At 42.3% G+C, this 21,815-nt stretch overlaps 1 protein-coding gene across 3 annotated transcripts in view; it reads left to right on the plus strand.

Moving 5' to 3' along the window:
- ankfn1b (ankyrin repeat and fibronectin type III domain containing 1b) overlaps nucleotides 1–21,815 on the plus strand; it is a 248,155-nt gene that overhangs the window by 187,250 nt on the left and 39,090 nt on the right. For all 3 annotated transcript variants that reach the window (XM_031799412.1, XM_031799413.1, XM_031799414.1), the window contains one exon: nucleotides 13,260–13,382. In XM_031799412.1, coding sequence (XP_031655272.1) covers nucleotides 13,260–13,382 — 123 coding nt within the window. The remainder of the gene's footprint in view (nucleotides 1–13,259; nucleotides 13,383–21,815) is intronic.

The raw sequence follows: 21,815 nt of genomic DNA on the forward strand, positions 1-21,815 counted from the left end.
GTAGAGATTGTCAATGAGATAGGCCTGTTTCCCAGTCTGCCTTGTAGAGATTGTCAATGAGATAGGCCTGTTTCCCAGTCTGCCTTGTAGAGATTGCACGCCCGGTATCCAAACATGCATTGCTTGAGAGATGAGGTCACCGGTCAAGTGTGTGTAACTAGCTACCTAGTTTAAATATCAACAGTACTGCCACAGCAACATAACATTTGATTGATACTTGATAACACTTGATTTAGCCCACAGTCTGGTTGGCTGATACACTCAGACTGCATCAACGACCCTTCCGACCCAACTCAATCTCTTCTTCAGTCGGGTTGCACATGTGTGTCAGGGCAGGAACAACACAGGTTTTCTACACTCTACACTGTAAAACAATATATATAATCCTGTTGTTTTTACGGTAACTTACTGGCAGCCAGTTACCTGAAAGTTACTGTAGAAGAAAGTGCAGTATGTTACCGTAAATGTCCAAAGAAACGTTGATTTAACAGTAAATCACGATAACATACTGTAGCCTCTAGTCAGCCAGCCATATATAGTGAGTAAGAAGATTATAAATATTCTATTTTGAAATAATTATTTGATACGAGCATTGAAGATAAGTCGGGCTAACGAGCAGATTTACATTAATCATCAACATCAATGATAAGCTGATAGCCCACCCTCTTTTCCCGCTGACAAATCATGTGTTTAGGAGGCGCTGTGACTTTGTGATGAGTGAGTGTGTTGTTGCAGAAATAAATAGGCCTATGCTGCAGAGGGATTTGGTACGTTATGAATTTTGAGATATTAATTATGAAAGTCAAAAAAGGTGTTTTCATTTTGAGCACCTGCCCCCTGAAAGGTCTGTGCACATTCCTGATGACGACACACCATACACATGTGTTTCTAGTACATTGAGGAGTAATGCTGGTGTTCAACTGGTGCTGTGTGACCTTCATACCGCTACTACCAAGCTAAAGGAAAACACTAGCAACCCACTGGGCACAGCACGTCATTTCAGCGTGGGTACTTTTTGTTTGATCAATGAAATTTCAATCTTTATTCACTCACTCAAAAGTTTGTTTGTGTTTTTAGATGTTTTTTTAGCAGTGGTGTGAAGTACTTAAGTAAAAAGTACTTTGAAGTACTGTAACGGTCATCGTTGCATGAAGAAGGTGTGGACCAAAGCGCAGCGTGGTACGTATTCATGATTTTAATTTGACTGAACACTAAAAAACACAAAACAACAATGTGAATAAACAAACACCGAAACAGTCCTGTAAGGTGCAGAAAACACTAAACAGAAAATAACTACCCACAAGACATAGGTGGGAAAAGGCTGCCTAAGTATGGTTCTCAATCAGAGACAACGACATAAAAATGATCTCTAAGGTCAGGGTGTGACAAGTACTACTAATCTGTACTTTACTTTAGTATTTATATTTTTGACCATTTTTACTTTTACTCCACTCCATTCCTAAAGAAGATAATGTATGTTTTACTCCGTACATTTTACATGACACTTAAAAGTACTCATTACATTTAGAATGCTCAACCAGGACAGAATTAGGGCACCTATCAACATAACATGTTGTCATCCCTACTGCCTCTGATCTGGCGGACTCATGAAACACAAGTACCTAGTTTAAGATACATCTTTTTATTCAGTTTGGAGTGTGCCTCTGTCTGTCCGTAATTAAAAAGAATACGAAAATTGTGCCATCTGGTTTGCTTAATATAAGGAATTTGATGTAAAGCATTTACCTTTACTTTGTACTTTTACTCAAGTATGACGATTGAGTACTTTTCTACCACTGTACTTAAGTACATTTAAATCAGATACATTTAGACTTTAACTCAAGTAGTATTTTACTGGGTAACTTTCACTTTTACTTGAGTCATTTTCTGTTAAGGTATCTTTACTTTTACTCAAGTATGACTTTTCAGTACTTTTTCCACCACTGGTTTTAAGCATAGTGATAGCACATTGGGAATTCGACAAATTCCAATGGAAAAACTTCTAAATGGGTTATCATTGCACTTTCAACCATATACAGTACAGTTCCTTCAGAAAGTATTCTCTACTTTTTCCAGATTTTGTTTCGTTAAAAAGGGGGATTAAAATGGATGGAATTGTCATTTTTTGACAACGATCTACACAAAGCACTCTAATGTCAAAGGGAAAGAAAAATGCTAACATTTGCAAAACACGAATATATCTTTGATTAGATTAGTATTCAACCCGCTGAGTCAATACATGTTAGAATCACGTTTGGCAGTGATTACAGCTGTGAATCTTTCAGGGTAAGTCTCTAAGAGCTTTGCACACCTGGAGTGTGCAACCTTTGCCCATTTTTCTTTAAAACGTTCTTCAAAGCTCTGTCAAATTAGTTGTTGATCATTGCTAGACAACCATTTTCATGTCGTGCTATAGATTTTCAAGCAGATTTCAATTAAAACTGTAACGTGGCTACTAAGGAACAGTCACCGTGTTCTTGGTAAGCAACTCCAGTGTAGATTTGGCCTTGTTTTAGGTTGTTGTCCTGCTGAAAGGTGAATTCATCTCCCAGTGTCTGGTGGAAAGCAGACTGAACAAAGTTTTCCTCTAGGATTTTGCCTGTGCTTAGCTCCATTCCGTTTCTTTTTTATCATGAAAAACTTGAAAAATGATTACAAGCATACCCATAACATTATGCAGCCATCACTATGCTTGAAAATATGGAGAGTGGTACTCAGTAATGTGTTGTATTGGATTTGTCCCAAACATAACACTTTTTATTCAGGACAAAAAGTGAATTGCTTTGCCACATTCTTTACAGCATTACTTTAGTGCCTTGTACATCAGTGGGGCTGAACTCCCTGCCATCCAGGACCTTTATATCAGGTGGTGTCAGAGGAAGGCCCGAAAAATTGCCAAAGACTCCAGCCACACAAGCCTGTTACCATCTGGAAAATGGACCAACAGGCTCCGAGACAGCTTTTTTCTTTTTTTTATATACCCCTTTTTCTCCCCAATTTCGTGTTATTCAATTGGTAGTTACAGTTTTGTCCCATCACTGCAACTCCCATACGGACTCAGGAGAGGCAAAGGTTGAGAGCCGTGCGTCCTCCAAAACACGACCCAGCCAAGCCGCACTGCTTTTTGACAACAATGCCCACTTAATCCAGAAACCAGCCGCACCAATGTGTCGGAGGATACACCATACACATGGCGACCGTGTCAGCGTGCATGCACCCAGCCCTCCACAAGAGTCGGAGAAAGCGATGGGACAAGGACATCCTGGCCGGCCAAACCCTCCCCTAACCCGGACGACACTGGGCCATTTGTCACCGCCCCATGGGCCTCCTGGTCGCGGCCGGCTGCGACAGAGCCTGGACTCAAACCAGGTTCTCTAGTGGCACAGATAGCACTGCAATGTAGTGCCTTAGGCCACTGCACCACTCTGCAGGCCCCTCTGAGACAGCTTCTACCCCCAAGCCATAAGACCGCTAAGTAGCCAGACTGCTAAATAGTACATTAATGGTACCCAAACTATCTGCACTGGCCCTACACACACTCACTAGACTATACACACCACATACACACTCACTCACACACACTACATTGACACTACAAACCCACACACATTCACACACACATACTTACACGCATACCAACACACGCATACCAACACAACACAAACACACACACACACACTTTTACACACATCATTTCCTACTGCTACTCTGTCGTATTATTATCATCTATGCTGAGGCCTAATCACTTTACCCTGCCTTCATGTACATACAGTATCTACCTCAAATACCTCGTACCTCTACAAATTGATCTGGTACTCCCTGTATATAGCTCCATTCTTGTGTATTTGTATTATTATTTTAAACTCTCCATCGCTGGGAAATGCTCATGAGCAACTATTACACGGCAAAGTCTACACCAGTTGTATATTTAGCGCAAATGGAAAAAAAAATTTTTTTATTTGATTTGTTGCAAACAGGATGCATGTTTTGGAATAGTTTTATTCTGTACAGGCTTCCTTCTTTTCACTCTGTCAATTAGGTTAGTAACTACAATGTTATTGAACCATCCTCAGTTTTCTCCCACAACAGCCATTAAACTCTGTAACTGTTTTAAAGTCACCATTGGCCTCATGGTGAAATCCCTGAATGGTTTCCTTCCTTGCTGGCAACTGAGTTAGAAAGGACGCCTGTATCCTTGAAGTGCCTGAGTGTATTGATACACCATCCAAAGCCGAATAACTTCACCATGCTCCATGTCTGCTTTTTACATTTTTACCCATCTACCAATAGGTGCCCTTCTTTGCAAGGCATTGGAAAACCTCCTTAGTCTTTGTGGTTGAATCTGTGTTTGAAATTCACTGCTCGACTGAGGGACCTTACAGATAAATGTATGTGTGGGGTACGGAGATGAGGTAGTCATTCAAAAATTATGTTAATTGTACACAGAGTCGGTCCTTGCAACGTGTTACACTGTATACAACAATTGAATGTGTTATCAATGTGCTTCATCTTCATCTAACCAAAAGACCTGGATTGTAGTTGAGATTACATTAAAAGTACCAAGTGCAAGTGATCAATGCTGTTCGAGATTCTGCACCGATATTTATATTGTGAAGACCTCCACAGACCTGTGACTTTTGCATGCTACAGTATCTTGAACATGCACATTTTTCTATGATTACATATACTTTTATATTTACAGTAACCTCAAAATGTGGCCATGTATGAGTTACTAATTGTAAGGTTGAATAAAAACACTTACATTAGTTTGTACCTTTAAGATATTTGCTGTATTACAAAAGATATATCGAATTGTGTTAGGTTGACAAAGCAACCAAATATCAACATTTTAAAGGAGATGTATCTAATGCTTGGATAGTTTCATCTGAGCTACTGGCTTAATCCTATTCTTTAACTTTCATTTTTGGTTTAGTTGGAGAAGTGAACATATAAACTCAGCAAAAAAAGAAACGTCCACTCACTGTCAACTGCGTTTATTTTCAGCAAACTTAACATGTGTAAATATTTGTAAGAACATAACAAGATTCAACAACTGAGACATAAACTGAACAAGTTCCACAGACATGTGACCAACAGAAATGGAATAATGTGTCTCTGAACAAAATCAAAAGTCAGTATCTGGTGTGGCCACCAGCTGCATTAAGTACTGCAATGCATCTCCTCCTCATGGACTGCACCAGATTTGCCAGTTCTTGCTGTGAGATGTTACCCCACTCTTCCACCAAGGCACCTGCAAGTTCCCGGACATTTCTGGGGGGAATGGCCCTAGCCCTCACCCTCCGATCCAACAGGTCCCAGATGTGCTCAATGGGATTGAGATCCAGGCTCTTCGCTGACCATGGCAGAACACTGACATTCCTGTTTTGCAGGAAATCACGCACCGAACGAGCAGTATGCTGGTGGCATTGTCATGCTGGAGGGTCATGTCAGGATGAGCCTGCAGGAAGGGTTCCACATGAGGGAGGAGGATGTCTTCCCTGTAACAACACAGCGTTGAGATTGCCTGCAATGACAACAAGCTCAGTCCGATGATGCTGTGACACACCGCCCCAGACCATGACGGACCCTCCACCTCCAAATCGATCCCACTCCAGAGTACAGGCCTCGGTGTAACGCTCTTTCCTTCGACGATAAACGCGATTCCGACCATCATCCCTGGTGAGACAAAACCGTTGCTCGTCAGTGAAGAGCACTTTTTGCCCGTCCTGTCTGGTCCAGTGACGGTGGGTTTGAGCCCATAGGCGACATTGTTGCTGGTGATGTCTGGTGAGGACCTGCCTTACAACAGGCCTACAAGCCCTCAGTCCAGCCTCTCTCAGCTTATTGCGGACAGACTGAGCACTGATGGAGGGATTGTGCGTTCCTGGTATAACTCAGGCAGTTGTTGTTGCCATCCTGTACCTGTACCACAGGTGTGATGTTCGGATGTACCGATCCTGTGTTGTTACACGGGGTCTGCCACTGCAAGGACGATCAGCTGTCCACCCTGTTTCCCTGTAGCGCTGTCTTAGGCGCCTCACAGTACGGACATTGCAATTTATTGCCCTGGCCACATCTGCAGTCCTCATGCCCCTTGCAGCATGCCTAAGGCACGTTCACGCTAATGAGCAGGGACTCTGGGCATCTTTCTTTTGGTGTTTTTCAGAGTCAGTAGAAAGGCCTCTTTAGTGTCCTAAGTTTTCATAACTGTGACCTTAATTGCCTACCGTCTGTAAGCTGTTAGTGTCTTAACGACCGTTCCACAGGTGCATGTACATTAATTGTTTATGGTTCATTGAATAAGCATGGGAAACAGTGTTTTAAACCCTTTACAATGAAGATCTGTGAAGTTATTTTGATTTTTACAAATTATCTTTGAAAGACCGGGTCCTGAAAAAGAGCCGTTTCTTTTTTTGCTGAGTTTACATTATTAACTTGAAGATAAAATTTGACATAAACCTAAAGCTTGAAACCCTGGGCCTATTTGTATGGTCTATTTTTAGTTGAACCCTGGTTTGAATTGAAACAATAGCTCTTGATGACTTCACAAATGCTATATAGGCCTGAACAGTATAATTGATGATATATGACTCATAGAATGTTTACATTTTTTTGCTCTGTTAAACCCACCCTTTGGAATGACTTCAATAGCAACAGTGAATCTATTTAGTTATTAATAGATCGCTCAATAATCATTCTCACGATAGTACGTTGGTAGTAGTTAGTGACAACTCTGGATGGGAGACCAAATGGATAGCTGTAGAATGATCAGCTCTCTGGGAGGTGCTGTCTGATGGTGGATATAACGTTGAAGATCTGACGTTGTTTCAAAGGTACAAATTCAACATATTTTATATAAGGTGTGTCTATGTTGAAAATTGGTTACCATGATGACATAATTCTGTGGTTGTAATTTGACCCTCAAACAATCGTTTTGTGTTTATTTTTTGTATGCCTTTTTGCAAATCCAATGCATTTTCCACATAGATTCTACGTCACAACACATTGAAAAATGATGTGGAAACAACGTTGATTCATCCAGTTCTTGCCCAGTGGGAACTCTGTTAATTCAACGTTTAGTTTTGAGTGGAAGCTAGTTGCTTAAACCCTGACTATCCAATTACAATCGGTCTCCAGTAACAGGCTCTTACCTACGGCTCTAAGCGAAGTGAAACTGCACTGATAATGATAGGCTTTGTGAAAGGAGTATAGAAGAGCTGAACAATCAGTGCTTTAGCAGAGCGCCTACAGTCGTGAACACGGACGCTTCGGGAAAGAATCAGAACACTTTATTGCTGCCATGGTAACAGAAGAACAGAGAGGGAAAGTGACATTTGTTTTTCGCAGCAACTGGGAGTGTGCTCCATGACAACGATGTCGGTGTGTTTGACTGAAATGAATTAAGTTTGTGAGAGAGAGGTGAACGGTTTGTGCGTATCACTACACAAGCCATTGAGTCTATCTCAACAAAGGCACTCTTGTACTACGGGAGAGAAAAGAGCCTTTGTGTGAGTGTGTGTGTGTGTGTGTGAGTGTGTGTGTGTGTGTGTGTGTGTGTGTGTGTGTGTGTGTGTGTGTGTGTGTGTGTGTGTGTGTGTGTGTGTGTGTGTGTGTGTGTGTGTGTTCTTTGTGAATGTGTGTGTAAGCCATACTGATATATTGTACTCTGCCATATCTGGTTGTTATCGACAAAATTTAGGCACTAAAGGGACTGTCCTTGAAGCCCTGGTACAGGGGAAAACGAACCAATGAGCCTCAGTTTGTGTCAGGGGGAAAACAGTACAGAACCAGTAACATCACAGGGACAAATTCCCAACGTCAGTTTGATTAAGTGAAGAACAGGTAGAGGTACAGCTAGGTCATCTCTCTACAAACTCTCTCTCTCACACACACACACACACACACACACACACACACACACACACACACACACACACACACACACACACACACACACACACACACACACAGAGAGAGAGAGAGTAAGGCTGGGTTCGAAGGTCCCTCCAAGGGATTACATCATTACATCATCACAGGATGCCCACGTTCTGGGTGATGTCATGAGGCACAGCTGTAGGAGGGGTAGAAAGTAAAGTTTGCCATGGTGGCAGGAGGAGGGACTGCAGGAACCAGATAGTCCCCTCTGGCAATGTGGTCCTCTGTTGATAACCCTACCACCACCACATGCAGGCACACACAAAAACACACACTTATTCTCAACTCCCTACAACAGGAGTTTCCTAAAGGACAACCACTGTGCCGACAAACAATCAAAAGCAAAGGGTGGCCGTCCTATTACCTCTAACCAGATCATTGGCCGTCTTATTACCTCTAACCAGATCATTGGCCATCCTATTACCTCAAACCAGATCATTGGCCATCCTATTACCTCTAACCAGATCATTGGCCGCCCTATTACCTCTAACCAGATCATTGGCCGTCCTATTACCTCTAACGAGATCATTGGCCGCCCTATTACCTCTAACCAGATCGATCATTGGCCATCCTATTACCTCTAACCAGATCATTGGCCATCCTATTACCTCTAACCAGATCATTGGCCATCCTATTACCTCTAACCAGATCATTGGCTGTCATTATTTATCGATGACAAAATAAGTTGGCCCTTTCCCTCTCATTAAACGACCCTGTAGACATCTCTTCAACGGGTCAATGTTGGCCTTTATATTGATTGTTTATTGAGGGGCTACAATGATTATTAAAGTACCATTTAGTTTTATGAATATGGAGCATGTAAATGATGTTTTGGAGCCCCCCATAGTACTTGGCACTTCGCAGGCACAAGCAGTGGTACTAGTCTAATTTAGCAGTGTACTAATAATAATCATTTGGTGGGTGCTCTTTCACACATGTACATGTGTATATTAATACACATGAGTGAATTGGAAATGTGTATTTTGCGTTTCCCAACTCTCCCTGAGAAAACCCTCGGTCTGCCTTGTCGACTTGGGGATTCAACTTGCAACCTTTCGGTTACTGGCCCAATGCGCTAACTATGAGCTGAACCCCTGTCCGGCATAATCTCCCATCAATTAGGCTGCCGTCTGACGATATTCCCACACCCTCTCACATGATTCATACTGGAAAATATACTTGTTGGTTGTTTGGGATGGAGTTCAGGAAATAGTGAATGGGAAAGGGATGGAAGTGGGAAATGAGCCGATGGGGTTAGTGTTCAGTACTAACCCCATCGGCAGGTAGCCTAGTTGTTAAGAGTGTTGGGCCAGTAACCGAAAAAGGTCACTGGTTTGAATCCCCGAGTCGACTAGCTGAAAAATCTGTCTGTGTGCTTGAGCAAGGCACTTAAACCTAATTGCTCCTGGAAGTCGCTCTGGATAAGTGTCGCTCTGGATAAGTGTCTGCAATATATAGTACCAGTCAAAAGTTTATACACCTACTCATTCAAGGGTTTTTCTTCATTTTTGCTATTTTCTACATTGTAGAATAATAGTGAAGACATCAAAACTATGAAATAACACATGGAATCATGTAGTAACCAAAAAAGTAGCCACCCTTTTCCTTGATGACAGCTTTGCGCACTCATGGCATCCAAACTTCTTCCATTTAAGAATGATGGAGGCCACTGTCTTCTTGGGGACCTTCGAGGCTGCAGACATTTTGTGGTACCCTTCCCCAGATCGGTTTCTCGACACAATCCTGTCTCGGAGCTCTACGGACAATCCCTTCGACCTCATGGCTTGGTTTTAGAATAAAGCTGTAACGTAACAAAATGTGTAAAAAGGGAAGGGGTCTGAATACTTTCCGGCTGCACTGCAATTACAGAGTCTTCAAATTCTTAACCTCCAACAGTGCAGGTCAAAAAGAGAAGTGAATGAAATAATAATAGATACATTTTTACAACAGTAACAATGATCAATGTAAATTGGGGGTGGTGTGGGCAGGGTAAATGACTGAGGAACCTTACAGATAATTGTATGTATGGGGTACAGAGATGAGGTAGTCATTCAAAAATCATGTTAAACACGGTTACTGCACACAGTGAGTCCATGCAACTTATTATGTGACTTGTTAAGCAAATGTTTACTCCTGAACTTAAGGGGTTGGATACTTGTTGGATACTTGTTGACTGAAGACATTTCACCTTTTCATTTTTTTATTCACTTGTAAACATTTCGAAAAACATAATTCCATTTTGACATTATGAGGTATTGTGTATTGGCCAGTGACAAGACATTTTAATCCATTCAATTTAATCAATTTTAAAATCAGGCTGTGACATAACAAAATGTGGAAAAAGGGGTGTGAACACTTTCTGAATGCACTGTAGCTGCCTAGTGCTGGCTATTCAGTGACTGATGGTCCTGGGGTAGAAGCTATTGGCTTGTCTTACAGTTTTTGCAATGATGTCCCTACTGTATACTGCCCGCGTCTGAATGATGGAAGCAGGGAGAACAGGCCGTGGCTCGGGTGGCTGAGGTCCTTGATGATCTTCTTGGCCTTCCTGTGACACCTGGTGTTGTAGGTGTCCTGGAGGACAGGCAGTGTTCACCCAATGGTGCATTTGGCTGGGTATACCACCCTCTCTAGAGCCTTGCGGTCAGTGGCGGTGGAGTTGCCGTGCCAGGTTTGATGCAGCCTGACAGTTTTCTTTCGATGGTGCTCTTATGATGGTGCACTGTGAGGGTCCTTGGGGATAGAATCCGAATTTCTTCAGCCTCCTGAGGTTGAATTGTTATTGCCGTTGCCTTCTTCACCACAGTGTCCATGTGGTTTTGAACATTTCAGCTCCTCTGAGACGCGCTTGCCGAGGAATTTTACGTTTTTGACCGTCGCCACGGCAGCCCCGTTGATGAGGATGGGGGAGCGTGCCCTGCCCGGTTCCTCCTGAAATCTTCAATCAGCTCCTTTGTTTTGCTGACGTTGAGGGAGAGGTTGTTTTACCCGGCACCATATCGGGTGTGTTAAAAAAAAAACACTTCTCCTCGTATAACCTCTGTCGACTATTAAATATCTTAAATGCTTAATCAACCGGTTGTATTATCTCTCTCGATGCAGAAAAAAAGCTTTTAATAGACTAGAATGGTCATATCTCTGCCGGAAGCTTTAGCAGAGCGCTCAGATCCTTTCAATCCGACCTCAGTCGATGGAATAACATCCCAGTTGCTTTAAAAGTGCAATATGCACTATACCCTACGAGGTGCGGAACCTGCTGGTTTCCTGTTCTACCTGATTATTAATTGTACCCACCAGGTCTAAATCAGTCCCTGATCAGTCAACAACGAAGAAATGCAGTGGAACTGGCTTCGAGGTCCAGAGTTGAGTTTGACGGGTGTTTAGAATCATTGTACCATCTAAACCGCTGTGAAATATGTTTTCCATATCCAAAAATAGGATATTTTCAATTGTTTAAAGCTGATGTACAAAACCGAAAGTAAAAGATGCACAAAGAAAACTTAAGAATGGGAAGCAGAGAAATAGCATCCACAGAACGTATCTACAGCTTCTTAGACTTGCTTTCAATGAGAATGACAAATCTATAACTAACATTTCTCTGTGAATTTGGTCGGGTCGCCCCAAAAAGTTCATTATTGCAGCTTTAACTTTAAATCAGGAGAATGTTTTATACAAACGTTCCATAATTACCCCCACGACTGGACAGAATATCTATTGTCAAAGTAAATACGTTGCCACGGCGGAATTTCTGTAGTTCAATGCTTCCCATGGCTCCCCCTTCTGGCTATTGGGGGTTGGATGAAGACATGTTGGCTGGGTGGAGGTTGGAGGAATGGGATGCGAGGTTGGGTTCGAAACATTTGAATATATATTGAATATATTATCTCTTCAACTTTATAATATGATCAAAATGATCAATACTGTAGTTTATGTACCTTTTGTAATGTTTTCTTCCTTTTGTCTTGTTCCTCCTCTTATGAGGGGCAGCCCACAGGTACAATGTGTGAAATAATGAATTGAAAATATATTAACAGCGTATTACTTTATATTAGTTTAAACATAGTACCTGTGAGGCCCCAACATTTTATACAAACTTTCCATAATTACCACCACGACTGGACAGTTTTTATGTTTTAGGAAACACACGGTATCGTTCTCAATGTCCTCACATTGTTCTCACCACAACCTCGTGAAACATTCTGGGGAACATTTAAAGAACAGATGAAATGTGTTCTAGGAAAGGTCTCGCAACATCAGGAGAATGTTTTATACAAACGTTCCATAATTACCCCCACGACTGGACAGTTTTTGTGTTGTGAAAACATTTGCCTCGAGCTAACGAATGCTCTGTGAATCTTCCCAAGATTCACAGAACCAATTTTTGGTTTGCTAGGTGGATCCAAAGGTTGTGCATTCAATCCCAGTGGCTGACACTTGTTTTTAATCGTGATGGGATTAGATCCATCCGCCACCCCCGTCCACAACACCCTAGCCTACTTGATGGTAGTGCTCACTGTTGCCCCTAGTGTCCAATTTGAAGGCATTTTGCAACATCTTCAGGATATTTAATCTTTATTCAATTAGGCAAGTCAGTTAAGAACACATTCTTATTTTCAATGACAGCCTGGGAACAGCGGGTTAACTGCCTTGTTCAGGGGTAGAACAACAGATTTGTACCTTGTCAGCTCAGGAATTCGATGTTCCAACCTTCCAGTTACTAGTCCAACACTCTAACCACTAAGCTACCTGCCACCCCTAGGTTGGGGTCGATACATGGACAGATGTCCAATTTGTGAATCAATCTTGAGCGATCTGGCTGGTTTACACTTAAAAGATCTGATCAAAATCAGTTCACTTTGCATCTTTTAATCGTCTACACCTGTCTAAAAAATGTTGGCACAATCAGAATGTGGACAAGATCATGACAAAGGAAGAATGTTAGAACCAAGTATAAACGGGGCTCTTGTGAGTGCAACTCTTTGATGCCAAATTGCTTTTAAAGCAATGATTGGTCCCCATGCTGTTACCACAGCAATATTACCAGAGCTGAATCTCATCAAATCAGCCTGTGATGAATAACAGGAAATATAAAAATGTTCCGTTTTTAATTTAGACAGACAGGGGGAGCTGGGACATTGCCAACCTAATATAGAGAGATGAAGACCTCACTGTATCTTTTTCCCAACAGTGAGTGATCACTGCTTTCTCAGAAAGCGATAGTCCTTCAAGGGAATAGTTATAATATTAGAGATGTATGCTTCATCTGTTGATTACTTTTTTGGACTAAGTACTGACTCTGTGTGTATTTGTGTTCCCTCATCCAGGCCAGAGTCGAGCATATCCAAATTCACTCACCGGCTGTCCCTAAAAGAGCGGCAGACCAAACCTGAGAAGACTACACTGGATAGACCTCCGTCCTACAGGAGGCGCTCTCTCAGTCTGGACTGGTAAGGGTCATAGTATTACTATACACCGAACGTGGCTTGTGTTGGAATAATTTGTTACTGTATACCAATCTCTTTGAGAAAAATGTGGAATTTCAGTTTACTTCCTGAATTGACTTCATTTAATTGGAACCGACCCAACCTTGCTGCACACCAAACATGGCTTGTGTTGGAATACTTATTTTCACCTTTGTCCTTGCCTCCGTGACTTATTACCTTTAATAGGGTCGTTCCGCAAAAAGAGTACCTTTTGCATCCCTATGGTATTTTAAGTAGAACTTGTGCACCAATATTGCATTTTAAAAGCCTGTTATATTAAATGAAGTGCCATTTTAATATAGACCACGTACAATGAAATACATCTGATGTTTAACACAAAGACTTGCTAAGACGTGCATCCCCTGTGACTTCTCGGAAGATTTTGACCCACTTAACCCCAACATTTCTCCAGGTTCTCACCATCATTGTAAGTCCCTAGTTATGCCCCAGTTATTTTGTTGCTTTGACAAACTCATTTCTGAAGAGTATTACTTTCATGTGATGAGTGATTCCTTTGCGTCTGTCCCTCATTTCAAGGTCAACTCTTGTTACGTGAACTGAACTTTCATTTTAATAGGGCAACAAAACAATGAATGTTTTTATTGAAAGGAAACATTGAACATCCACTCGTCAAATCATAGTTGTAAAGTCAGGTGAGCTAATTCTACTCGTTCTGTACATTTTCTGGTGTTTTGTGGAGGGAAACTGAGCGGGTCAAGCATAAAACGTCAACCCTGTTACCCATAGATAGACAGGTTAGAAATGTTTTAAGAATTTCAATTTCTCAGTGAAGCTTGCATTCAATTGCCCCTCCCTGTTGCACACAACAAGCTTTCATTCCCCCTGTCACAAGGGGATTTATGACTGATTTAAGATGAAATCCTCAACCCTGTTACATTCAATTCTGGTACTTTATTTGGCACTTAAAGGGAAGCTCCTCTGAAAAACTCCACTGAAAAACTATCTTTGGCATTTTTTTAATTAGTCCACTGTTGATACAGTCCGTTAATGTTTTACATGTCAGCAGTAAGGTTTTCAAGATATTTGACTACAAGAAGCAAAGTGTCACTTGCCACGTCATCATGAGGACCCCCACAAATGTATTAAGTTGAACATGTGCTCTTTATGACAGAATGTTAAAATGTTGTTATTCTTCTTCTTTTTTTATACTTAGTTGCACTAGCCTAAAGGTACTTAATTGGTGGACCGACCCAAAGGTAAAGAAACTGTAGGTGTCTACTATGGTGTTCTCAAAAATCAAGTCCTCAGATCAGTGGGCATGAAAGAAAGGAGATTATGGAAGGAACTTATTGGAGTATCGATCTAAACTGCCTTAGTTCCATCAATACTATTGCGACGAGTCACATGCGCAGACTGCGAGAGGTAGGTGATAAAACAGCAGAGAATTTGAATGATGAAATGCAAACTGGTGGCAGCTTTGGGATCCATTGCGGGATTCCTCAGATCTCAGTGGGAATGATTGGAGTCACTGGGGTGACACAGAGGGATATAGAGCTGTGTTGGGAGTAGTTTGGGTGGGTTTGGCTGGGGAGGGTAGTTGTAGGGGTGGGGTCCTTTTCTGCCTCTGCGTCTGGGATTCGTTGAGAAGCGCCAGGCCAGTCTGCTCCAGTGGCGCCTCTTCATCTTGCTGTTGTAAAGCTCCGGTCTTCAGGCAGACGATGAAAAGAGTTTGAAACCCTTCCTTTCACGAGGCTGCTTTCTCGTCCTGTCCCACCCCATTGGAATCCTTCCCACTCTCCTTTGGCTTCCACCTCCTGTCTTCTTGTTCATCTGCCCATCTATACTTCTGTCTGTCCATCCATCTATCCTCTCCTCAGATCTTCTGCTATGCACTCTTGGCCCCACTTACTTCCCCCTATTTCACCATTGAATCTACTACAACCAGGATCTGGCCATGATCAAGCACTTCCTTTAATGCTCTGATTCATCTGGTCCAAAAAAAACTCAAATATCCTGTTTTCCCAAATGTCGCGTTGTTGTGCTCGACGTATCAGAGTTGGACTGTATGTACTGGACGAGTGTCTGGTTGATGAGTGACAGGGGTGAGGTTCTGTGAGGTCTACGGGTGCGGTCTGCTGTGAGGTCTCATGAGGTCTCACGTGTGGTCTACGACTAGAGGTCTGGATGTGTGGTCTGCGACTACAGGGCTGGTGTTAAGTTTGTGAGCACTGGTGTGCTGTGAGGTCCTTCAACTGTGCCGTGTTCCCTGAAGTAGCGCGTTGTACGCAGGGACCTGGATTGATGTGGTCTGTTCTTAATGAAACACAGTGGGTAGATTGGACACACTCATTTACGAGGAGGGGGTTGACTAGCCTACAGCTGGATTAGAACTTTCTCCGGGAGAGCGACTGTTATAAACCCAGAACGACTGGCCTTTGTGACATCATAAACGCGAGACCCCGAGAGGAGACGTTCAAGGTTACAGATGAGCCATGCTACTGTAGGTGAAACGGGGTCAGTCCGGCTCCGTAGGAATGAAACGTAGCCACTCTGGAATGCACAGTCTTCCTCAGCGGAAACATGTGTGCTGTAGTATCATCTATTGAAAACTTCCTTTAAGCACTTGCATTTTTGCAATTGTTAAAGGCCCAGTGTAGTCAAAAACTAAATTTTTCTGTGTTTTATATATATTGTCACACTATGGGTTTGGAATAATACTGTAAAATTGTGAAAATGATGATATACCCCTTTAGTGAAATAGCTGTTTGAAAAGACTGCCTGAAATGTCAGTCTGTTTTGTTGGGATGGAGTTTTGGCATGCCTGGTGACATCACCAAGCAGTAAATTAGTTAATAGACCAATAAGAAAGAGTTCTAAACCTCTCTGCCAATAACATAATTGTTCCCTTCCCCACTCAGACCACACCCAGACAGTCCTTGCTAAGAATCTATTTTTGTTTCTTGTTGACCATTATAATTGAAAACTATCACAGTTAGGTACTTCATTGTTACCAGGAAATGATTTGATATTGAGATAAAAATGGCTGTATTGGGCCTTTAACATGTCTGGTACTTTCTGGATTGTAAAGTTTAGACATTTTTTCAAATAATCTCTAATCACAGGATAAAGTACTACTCATCATGTTTTGACCACTGCCATTGTAGTAGAATGAACATGAAATGGAATTAATGACTAGCCTACATAAGGTTTAGTTCTCTAGAGGCTGAAGTATTCTTTTGATCACAGAACAAACCTCCTCAAGTTTGGCCCTCACACTGTAACGTAAGACGACACTTACATCTAACAGCAGGCTTGGTATCTATAGGCAAGCTTTTACCAGTGCCCCACCATAAAACTGTTCAAAGCTTAATCATCTATTTACAGGACTGTTGCCATTTATTTGTACTTACGTCTCGGACGGAAACAGAAACGCCGCATTTACTACGTCCTGAGCAAAGAAAACAAGCAAAAGGTTGAAATAGGAGCTGTTTTGTAACTGTATCAAAGTGTCGGCGTGCTGGCTGGGTCCTGGGAGAACGCCATAATAAAAGATAATGGTTGTGTTATTGTTATTGGTAATCACAGTAAATGAGCTCTAGGGGGACTCGTAGACGAGGGAGGGAGAAGGGAGAAGGGGGAGGCAAAGGGAGAAAAGGGTTATGGTTATGGCTGGCGATATGAAACAACATATTGAAGTGTTTTATCAGGAAACCATCATCATTAATCATGCTTGAGGGCGGCCCTGACATCCCTGCGGCAGATTCAAAATGAAACCCGTTGCCAGAGGATGGGAGGGGAACGGATTTCAAGATGGCGGTGTTGGGGTTTGGGGGTTCAACAGTTATCTAAGGGCATTTTCAATCTCTTTCCTCAGTATCAGGCCTCCACAGGTCCATCTTGACCCAGAATACTGAAGATTTGTTCCAGGTAGAACCCTTTTTGATTCGAGGTAGAACTGTTTTGGGTTCCATGTAAGAGCCTTATGTGGAAAGGGTTCTACAAAGAGTTATTCTATGGGGACAGCTGAAGAACACTTTTAGGTTCCAAATAGGGAGAGTTTTTTTCTTCTAAGAATATAGGTAAGGGAACATTGCATTGGACTTAAATTATGGTCCAGTATACCGTCTCTATTTAAAATAATTATCAGATGTGCATCTTAACCCAGAATACAAAATATTCATCATATTGTAAGTGAACAATGGACAATGAACGTCCACTTCTATATTTCAAGACACTATCAGACATGCATCTTTGTCCCATTTCCATTGGATGAAACGGACACATCAGAGATCAGACAGCCTCATGAGTCATACCGTATGTCTGGTACTTTATACTTGAGGCTATAAAGGGACACTGGTCTTGCTCCAGTATAGCCTGGTTAATAAGGGGTTATTTCCATATCCTCTCAGGGGGAGAGAGGCTGTTCCAGTGCAGTGCCAAATCCCTGAATACAATAGGAGCTGGAGCCCAGAATCCGATCCAGTATCGCTATTTCCCAGAACATTTCTCTGCAATATGCCCAGAGAGGAAAGTCTATACAGAAGTACTTAAACATTAGAATTTTGAAATGTCCATGACATTCTTATGCTAAGCCAAATCTCATTGCACGTTAAATCTGAACGAGTGCAGTGGACTGAAAAGTGTTTCACATACTCAGACTTTAAGAGGCAGAGCTGATAAAACAACAGAATTGTAATGGTGACATGTAAATATTGGGATCTGGTGGGATCCTTTGTGGGGATCTTTTGATCTCAGTAGGTGAATATCACTGCTCTCTCCCGGGCCCTGTTGATAGAATGGTCCTTAGTTGATGCATAAAACCGAGTCATTGATTCAAAGTAATAATAATAATACATTTCATTTGTATAGAGCTTTGACTACAATTTTATTTTATTTAACAAATAATAATAATATAAACAATCCAAAACACAGAACATTCTAAGCAGACAATCAAAGCTATATACAGATGTCGTCAGATCCGGTGGACAGGAGAACCGAATGAACATAGGTCCTTGAAAGCTTTTCTGAACAGTCCCAGTTTTTAGCTGTGCTTTAAACGAGGCCAGAGACTCTGCAGCCCTGACAGTGACTGAAAGTGTGTTCTGAAAGCCCTGTCACCCATACTTTTCAGTCTGCTGCAGGGCTCCTGAAGGGAGCCGGACCTGGAGGAGCGAAGGGTGCGTGTGGGGCAGCAGGGTTGAATGAGGTCAGACCGGTACTTGGGTCCAGAGTTGTGGATAGCTTGGTAGGTGTGAACCAGGATTTGAAAGTCAATGCGTGAGCATATGGGGAGCCAGTGGAGGTTGGACAGCTCTGGAGTGATGTGCTCACAGGGGGAGGCGTGGTGTGTGTAATGATAAAACAGCACCCAATAAATCATGTTTTTTTTGTATAGCTTTGTTCTGAAACAATTAAAGAGTGTGGCACCAACTCAAACGGTGTATTAGGACATGGGGTGGGATGTGTGCCATGCGTTAGGGTCTGACTGATTTCAAAGGCTTTCTTCTCCAGGCTTCTTCTCTGCTTGGTGCCGCTCTGTCTTCTGGGATGCCTCCCTGTTGACAGCTCACTCACATGAAGTCTTTACTTGGATGTCAGAAGTGAAACAGACCCCCTTTTATCCAACCAATATATTTACATACACACACTCGCTCACTCACACACACAAGCTGTGTTCGAATACTCATATTAACCACACTAACCGTACTATTTGTGATGTAAATTGAGTATGTAGTATGCTTATTGGTCATAGTATGGATATAGTTAGTATGCCAAAAGTTCCAGGATGTTGTACTAAATTCGCCAAAATATGAAGGATACAAGCAGTGGACACTATTTATGTGCTTTTAGGGCCCATAATGCAATTCTTCAGAAAATGGGCGTGGTTTCAGAACATGTGCAAATTTGAAGAAAATGTCGGAAAATATGCAGCCCGAAAGAGGAATACAAATTCATTTCTTTAACTTATTATGACAAATGTTAAGAAAATGTTAAGCAATGTAATAAAGTCATTACTTTTCAAATAAGTTACATTACAAGTTATGTTGGCTGACAATTTGTTAGCCACGCTATCCTTACGAACCGCATAGCATTACAGTATTTACCAGTATGTTAGCTAGTTACTGTCCTAATGTTAGTTGGCTACTAATACATCGAACTTGCCAGGCAGTATATTAATGAAATGCTATCTAACTAACTACCCAACGTTTATTAATTTGATTATTCACATCATTCTTAGCTAAGTGGTGTAGTCGTTGTGAGTTCTCAATGGACATATTTAAGTCTCTTTACTCCGATTTCAGAGTGTACCAGAGCACCGAATAACTGAAGGACTTACGAATGCCAAACACCCGTTGAATATGGCCGGTGTCAGCGAAAAAAAAAAAGCGTAATTAAATCGCTGCCAGCAGCACAGTTACAGCCACTTGGGTGCTTGACTGCAGTTGTGAGGTCAGAACGCTTGGCTCAACCCTACTCCTCGGCCAGAGCGTCCAGTGTACGCTCCTCTGAATGTCCATACAATCTGACAACGCTCTGGATTTGCGCACTCTTGGCACTCCAGATTTGAATTTACGAACACACCCGGAATTGTGAGGTGTCTCCTTACGCTAACAAGCTAGCAAAGAGGTTGCATAGCAACAGCATTAGCTTCCGGTAGACAGGCTACGCGCTTAGTGCGCTCAACTGGAAAGATAGTTTGTTTACAGTATACTAAAATGAACTTATAGTGTGTAGTATATACTCATTAAGTATGTAATATACAGTATGTTAGTATGGGTATTCGAACACAGGTACATTTTCGTTCCCCCTGCGTACTCTTTCTCCCTCCCTCTCTCTTTAGACGCATGCGCACACACACATGTACACACAGACCCACACACAAACACAATTTCTCCCTCTATCTCCATACAGATACATTACGTAAGTGGACACACACACACATTGTGATGGTTAGCATTTAGTTAAGGGGAGGCAAATGCCAAGCGCTAATTCCTCTGAATTGTGCACAAAGGGGAATAGAAGAGAAGGAAGCTCAAGTCAAAGTCTCTTGGTGGAAAAAATCAGGGCGATGCCCGAGGGCCCCAAGTGTAAAGTGGTTTTGGATGGAGCGCTGGCCCACTCATTTGGTTCAAATTTGTTTTAATATTCCTCTCTTTTTCTTTCTTCTACTCCTCAAAGCTGTCAGTTCAAACGTGAGGGACAAATTAGGGAGTTAGAGAACACAGTAATGACTCGCTTAGATCTCCTTCCACGGGTTCTAGATGCACATATGGCCTTGTGATAATGTTGTTGGATTGTTATAGAATTGTGTTTAATTGTTGTGTAATAAAATTGCTCTTGCATGAAAAAAATAACTATTTGGTTTGAACGCACTATTCAGATACATAACACTAAACTTGAATTCATATTATTTGGCATATTTTTTTTTTTCAATCTTCATTGTAAATGTTTATAATAAATATAGTTGCTAGCAGCATTAAATTGTGTATCTCTGGGATCAGCTTTGCGTAGATATCTCATGCTATACATCAATAGATGGGCCAGTGTAAAGGGAAGAACACATTTCCGCTTCTCTGCGAGTGGGCGACTCTTTCTTACACACACACGCGCAAGTGCACACGCACGCAGAGCAGAGTGTGGATGCTGTGGCTGCAGCCAGGATATTTATGAGGCTGGCTCCCTCTTGTCCTGCGTCCCAGACTCACTCAGGTTTCCACCCAAAACCTAAATTCAGCAGAGAGAGAGAGATGGGGGGTGGGGGGAGGGTAGATAGGAGAAGAGGAGGGACAGAGAGAGGGGGGGGTAAAGAGCAAGTGGGGGGGGGGGGGGGGGGGGGGGGGTACAGAACGGGTCCAAGGAAGGGAGAAGGGGAGAGTGAGAAAGTACGCTTGTGGTTTGAAAATGGTTTGGGAAAGATACACGGGACAAGACACTCAGGTAGCAATCAACCCCCTCTTCTTTTCCCTCCCATTCCAACCGAATACAATTTCAATTTCCTGATCATGAGACACTGGGCAACTATACCTACAGTACTGGCCATACCATTTTCAAGCATGAACATTGAACATTCTATTACTGAACTAATTAGTACACCCCTCATTCCCCCTCTTTTCTCGCCATCATCTCCCCTTCTCCGATTGCTCCATTCCTGTGTCTCCCTCTACCGTCCTCAACTCCCTCCCTCCCTCTCTCTCTCTCTCTCTCTCTCTCTCTCTTTCCTAACCCAATCGCCCCTTCCCCCTGATCTCTTCTTTCTCGCCCTCCTCCAATTCCTCACTCTCCCATCTTTTCTCCTGCTTCCCTCGACTTGCCCTCTCTCTCTCCCTCCTTCCTTCATTCCAACCCAATCTCCCTTTTCCTTCCACCCTCCCTTCGCCACCCTCTCACACTCTCACACCTACTGTATTTTCTCACCGTTTGTATGTGTTTGCCTGC

Source organism: Oncorhynchus kisutch, linkage group LG20 (genome assembly GCF_002021735.2).
Source record: "Oncorhynchus kisutch isolate 150728-3 linkage group LG20, Okis_V2, whole genome shotgun sequence".
NCBI classification, from domain to species: domain Eukaryota; kingdom Metazoa; phylum Chordata; class Actinopteri; order Salmoniformes; family Salmonidae; genus Oncorhynchus; species Oncorhynchus kisutch.